This window comes from Wasmannia auropunctata, unplaced genomic scaffold, assembly GCF_000956235.1.
Source record: "Wasmannia auropunctata unplaced genomic scaffold, wasmannia.A_1.0 LD336028.1, whole genome shotgun sequence".
NCBI lineage: Eukaryota > Metazoa > Arthropoda > Insecta > Hymenoptera > Formicidae > Wasmannia > Wasmannia auropunctata.
In genome coordinates, this window is record NW_012026862.1 from 324,053 (window position 1) to 330,472 (window position 6,420).

Sequence of the window (6,420 nt, forward strand, 5' to 3'; positions counted from 1 at the left end):
ATTTATAAAAAGATCGCACTGCAAATTTTAATTTTTTATACAAAAATTTTTTTATTTGCAGACGACAGGGATGACGCCGTTGATGTACGCAGTGGAGGACAACCGCAGCGAGCTACTCGATCGGATGATCGAGCTCGGATCCGACGTGAACGCCAGAAACAATGCAAGTATTCTACGATAAATAAGACAAATTGTTTAATAAATCCAGAGTCTTCATCATTAATAAAATTCAAGGAATATTTATTTTATTTATCGTAATAAGAATCATATGTGGGCGGATAAATTTTTTTTATATATTCCATTTAAAACCATAAATGGGAAAAATGTTTGATTCATCATTTCTTGATTCATTGTCATCGTGATAAGTTCTTGTGCTGGGGTGGCATTGGCATGTAATAATACCCGCGAAGGTGACACGTGCCACGAAACATGTACAGCTAATGATCAAGTTACAATCTGTGCTAAATCAAATTAGAAACAAGTAAACCTACCCAAGTGTAACTCACCAATTTCATTCAAATTTGGCATAAATGTAGAAGAGTGAAAAATATTTTATTTATGTCTTTGCATTTTGGCTTGTGCGATTTTAAGGGCACTCATAATTTAAATTTTCAATCTCTTATTAGCTATAGACGTAATAATATCTAATTACGTTGTAATATTTGTTGAAATTTCTTTATGCGAAAAATTAGTATCTCTAGATATAATATTTTTACGATTACTCCTAGCACTTTTCGTAATTGATTAATTATAAAATATAATAAAATGTAATAAACGTAGTAAAATTATTTTCTTTATATTATTTATTATAAATGATATAAGCATTTGACATTTATTAAATTTAATTTATATACCTTACTTGAGCAGCAAGATTGCAAAGAACAATGAAGTTTCTCAAAATTTTTGAAAACAAAATTTATTTTATGATTTAAATAAACCATATTTTTAAAATAATTAATAAAAATTGAAAAAGAATTTCCGCTCATATTTATACAAATTTTTTAATTTTTAATTAAAAAATTTTTTTTTTTATTTCTTTCATCATGTTAGGTAATTATCCTCGTATTATGAGTAAAGTCGGAGAAAGAATCGTTCTAACTTACAATTTATTTTAAATCTGATTGTCGCAGAAAGGAAAGATACCTCTTCTGCTAGCAATCGAGGCTGGCAATCAGTCGATCTGCCGGAAACTTTTGGCACATCAACAAGCATCAGATCAGCTTTGCGCCACTACGCCAGCCGGTGATTCCGCCGTACATTTGGCTACTAGAAGAAAGAACATTGACATGGTGCAGATTCTCCTAGATTATGGCGCGGCCGTCAACATGCAAAATGTACGTTAAGTTTTAAGCGCGAAGATTCCAGATGAAGTTAGCCAATAATAATCAGACGGTATATTTTGTTAAAACTTTGTCAATTGTATATTTCCGCTGAATGTTTCAAAGCTCGCAAATTATATTTACGCTGTGATGTAAATACAATGCGAATTCTTTACCATTTCTGTCCGCATTTTGGTAAACTATGTAATCGTTTAATTATCCTCTCTACAATTTTATGCCAGTCGGAAATAACCGTTTAACTATTTTTTTATCTTTTTAACGCGTAAATAAACAATTTCGAATTTCTGAGACATAACGTGTAATATAATAGTACTGTTTAACTTGTCGTAAAGTCAATGGAATTTTGATCAGGTTATAAAGGTATTTCGTACATATTTGTATTATAACGCAAAGCGCTAAATCTCGTGTACAATTCTATTTTGACTTTAATTTTGATCCTGCAAGGAAATTAAGTACAAAAATTTGACAAGATCGATCGTACATGAAACAGAAATGACGCACATGTTAAATTGCTGCAATTGCAAGTTATATGTATGTTTTTAAATGAGTAATTAGAAACGAGACGGTCGTAAAATTTACGATGAGGTCTTAAACTATCTAAAGATTATTTTAATTGTACCTTCGTTTCCCTTATAATTTTAAGATACTGTTTTTACTATTATGCAATAATATCCAATGGCTCTTAATTGAGCAATAATTTATAAAAACAATTATAAGATTAGTATATGCATAACTTATGAATGAAAATAGAATCGATTAATAAACAATATTTTAGGTTTTCATATAATATCTGCAATATGTATGGTATATTTAAAATATGATATAGAAACAAAGTAACAATACAAGTTAAGTTATAATTAGTAAAAGATGAAAAGAGATAATTTTATTACTAACGTAATCGAAAAAGAAGTAATTTTAAAATAAAATAAAATAAAAAATTTCTCGGATTTTATTGTATTACCAATATATAAAAATTAAAATAAAAATGTATAAAATTTATCATTAAACAAAACTTATAACGTACAATATTATCAAGAGATATACGTAATACGTATATAGTTCTATACGTATTTCAGGGTGATGGGCAAACTGCGTTACACATAGCGAGCGCCGAAGGTGACAAAACTTTAGTGAAATATCTTTACGATATCAGAGCCTCTGCCTCGATCACTGATTACCAAGATCGTACGCCGATGCATTTGGCCGCGGAGAACGGTCATGCTACCATTATCGAGCTGCTGGCCGATAAATTCAATGCAAATATCTTCGAAAGGACAAAAGACGGTTCCACTCTGATGCACATAGCATCGCTGAACGGTCACTCGGAATGTGTCACTATGCTCTTGAAGAAGGGCCTGTATCTGCACATGCCAAACAAACGTGGTGCCAGATCCATTCATATAGCTGCAGAATACGGCCATGTGGGTATTATCAGCACTCTGCTGCAACGAGGAGAGAAGGTAAATGATCTGTCAGCGATATGGAAAATACAGTCACGATTGAGGGTATATCATATGACATCGCATGCATAAATATTAAATACTCGCTTATAAATACTTTGATAAAATTAAAATTAATTTTTTTGCTTATGAATATTTCGCATATTTTAAATTCAATCTTTATACATATATTTATATTACTTTAAAAATACCATATTTTTATTTCTGAAAGGTATTTATCACACACACACAGATGTGAAATCAAGTATCAAGAAATTTGGTTTTCAATTTAAGATGTTTTCTACGTATCTCCAAATACTAAATTTCATTGTATGGAAACCGCTTATTTTTTTTATACCTAGGTGGACGCGACAACCAATGATGCTTATACGGCACTCCATATAGCCGTGGAAAATATCAAACCAGCTGTCGTGGAAACCCTTTTGGGATACGGTGCAAAGGTACACGTGAGAGGTGGAAAACTTCGAGAGACTCCACTTCACATAGCTGCTAGAGTGGCTGATAGCAACGAATGCGTTCTGATATTATTGCAATCTGGAGCAAATCCCAATCTAACTATCAACGATGGTCAAACGCCCGTGCATGTGGCAGCCAGTCATGGGAATTTAGCGACACTCCTTTTACTCCTCGACAATGATGGTGACCCGATGTTTAAATCAAAAGTACGTCGACAAAGCCAGAAATAAGATATAATTTATAAAAACACAACCTTTATATAATATAATTAAACAAATTAAATTTTTTCAATATGTTTTAACAAATGATTATATATAATAATTTTCTCAAAACAATAAATGTTAAATTATTTCTATTTATACTGAGCTTTCTATTTTCCTCAGAAAGGAGAAACACCTTTGCATTTAGCCTGCAGGAGTTGCAGAACTGACGTCGTCCGATATTTGATAGAATTTGTAAAAAAAAGGAAAGGGTCAGAAGTGGCGACCGCCTATGTAAATAGTCTGACTAACGAAGGTGGCAGCGCGCTCCATTACGCGGCCCAAATCGAACCCTCGAAAGTCGGTGCTCCCGGCGACGATCGCGCCATTATTCGCATCCTTCTTAATAGCAGAGCGGACGTCTCATTGCAGACCAGACAGGCCCAGGAATCAGCGTTTCATCACTGCGCACTAGTCGGCAACAACGAGGTTCTGACGGAAATGATCAGTCGCATATCAGCTACGGAAGTGCAGAAGGCCTTGAACCGGCAGAGCGCCGTGGGTTGGACGCCGTTGCTAATCGCCGCTCATCGGGGTCACATGGAACTGGTGACCACTCTTCTCGCTAATCACGGACGAGTCGACGTGTTCGATCTCGAAGGTAGATTCGCTCTTCATCTAGCTGCCGAGCATGGCTACCTTCAAGTCTGTGATACGTTGTTGGCAAACAAAGACTTTATAAACTACAAATCACACGTGGGAAAAACTGCCCTGCACCTAGCTGCCATGAATGGTTACACGCATTTGGTACAATTCCTCGTACAGGACCATAGAGCTGAAATAGACGTGCTCACAATGAAAAAGCAGACTCCTCTTCACCTTGCAGCGGAAGCAGGTCAATTGGATGTCTGCAATCTATTATTGGAACTAGGTGCAAGCATAGGTGCCACAGACGACCAGGGACAGAAGCCAATTCACGCTGCGGTCATGAATAATTACATCGAAGTAGCGCAACTCTTTTTACAAAGATATCCCAGTATGATGCTGGCCTGCACCAACGACGGCAATACCTGCGCCCACATCGCCGCCATGCAAGCCAATGTCCGGATGATCGAAGAGCTAATGAAGTTTGATAGGAAGAGTACGATAACCGCTAGGAATAAGTTGACGGAAGCGACTCCTCTGCAACTGGCGGCGGAAGGTGGACACGCCGAGGTCGTGAAGGCTCTGGTTAGGGCAGGCGCGTCCTGCGCTGACGAAAATCGCGCGGGCTTTACCGCGGTTCATCTGGCAGCTCAGCACGGCTACTGCCACGTACTTGAAGTGATGAGGTCGTCACAATCTTTTAGAATATCCAGCAAGAAGCTCGGCGTCACTGCGCTTCATGTTGCTGCTTATTTCGGACAAGCCGGTGAGCAAAAGTCTTATAAATAATATATATACTATATATGTATATATTAGGGTGGTTCTTATTATTTATATTAGATCAAAATTTATTTTTTTTAATTTTTTGTTTTACCCTTTAAAATGGTTCCATTTTATGAAAAAATAATCCCTATAAAATTTCAGTTCATTGAGGGAAAAGATGTTTGCTAAAAAGCGTCTAAAAGTCCTAAAATAGGATTGATAACACAGTTCAACAAGAAAAAAACATGTATACGAGGCTATTCATTTCCCATAGTTTTTTAGACGCTGTATTTGAATCCAGTTGTAAAATTTCTCTATCACGTTACAATTTTGAAAAATTTAAAGTTAAACAACATCTTAATTTTGATTGTAAGAACATACTGCTTCAGTATGTCGCATTTCGAAGTTATAATATAACAAAATACGTGAAATTATTCTTTTTTTGCAACTTTACCAGCAAATTTCTTAAAAATCGTGACGTAATAGAACAATTCTACAATAATCGGATTCAACGTCAAAAAATGATTATTCTCGTTATGGTGATCGAAAAAAGGTCATTTTTTGTTAAATAGTGTAATAATTAATATATTTTACATTTATTATAATTAATATTTATTCAATTTGTGACAAGATACTCAACTTTTGCCAATGGATTTGTGTTCAGAAGGCAAAAATACGTCGCAATTAATGACTATTGACACTCGTGATGCAAATTTGTGTCTCATGTTGTATATTATACATGTATTAAAATAATCATTTTGTAGGCTATTTTAACATATATAATATACGATAATAACAATTTAGTAAATTATTTACAAATAGAAATTTTCATAATTATTATTTAAAATACATCCCAGTAAGCAAAAAATCATTACTATAATGTTATTACAACGATATTCAATAACATTGTAACGTTTTCAAACATGTTGTATTTAACGTTGTATACAACATCATTATGAACAATCTTTGACCGCAATTTGGAGGTATCGGTAATGTTGAAATGGGAGTGCCATTACGTTATAAATAATGTTGCGTTAAAGTTTTTCTGACGTTACTATAATGTTTCTCAAATAATATTAATAAAATATTTAAAATATGTTGTAAAAAAACAAATTTCTTTTTTTTATTACATATTATTTAAAAAAATGTATTAGAGTTTAATTTGTGATTACTATTTCGCATATTTTCTATTTTATTAATTACAATTACGCAGGTATATAATTTTTAAAAACGCATCGATGAGATTCGAACCTGAGATCTCTAGAGTCGCATACTCGTACGCTAACGCTGAGCTAATTCTAGAATAATGTAATAAACTGTTGATTGTCATTGTCAATACTGCCTTCTACAGTAACCATTCTTAATTTCGTGCCTCTGAGTTCTCGAGCCTAAACAAATACTAAAGACCAACAGTAATAGTTACGGAATCGCACATGATTGAATAATGAAACTTCTCAATAATCATGTTTTTTTTCAGACAGTATCGCTTACAGTCTTAATTTTTAGATATTATTGTATTTTTTTAGCAAACGTAACTATTTTTTCAGTAAGCATCTA

At 33.9% G+C, this 6,420-nt stretch overlaps 1 protein-coding gene across 1 annotated transcript in view; it reads left to right on the forward strand.

Annotated features, from left to right (window-relative positions):
* The window catches only part of LOC105452611 (serine/threonine-protein phosphatase 6 regulatory ankyrin repeat subunit B), a 47,734-nt gene that overhangs the window by 35,623 nt on the left and 5,691 nt on the right, over positions 1 to 6,420 (forward strand). Inside the window, exons 2-7 of the mRNA XM_011693887.1 lie at positions 62 to 167; positions 627 to 634; positions 1,131 to 1,334; positions 2,417 to 2,800; positions 3,142 to 3,462; positions 3,640 to 4,867. Coding sequence (XP_011692189.1) covers positions 62 to 167; positions 627 to 634; positions 1,131 to 1,334; positions 2,417 to 2,800; positions 3,142 to 3,462; positions 3,640 to 4,867 — 2,251 coding nt within the window. The remainder of the gene's footprint in view (positions 1 to 61; positions 168 to 626; positions 635 to 1,130; positions 1,335 to 2,416; positions 2,801 to 3,141; positions 3,463 to 3,639; positions 4,868 to 6,420) is intronic.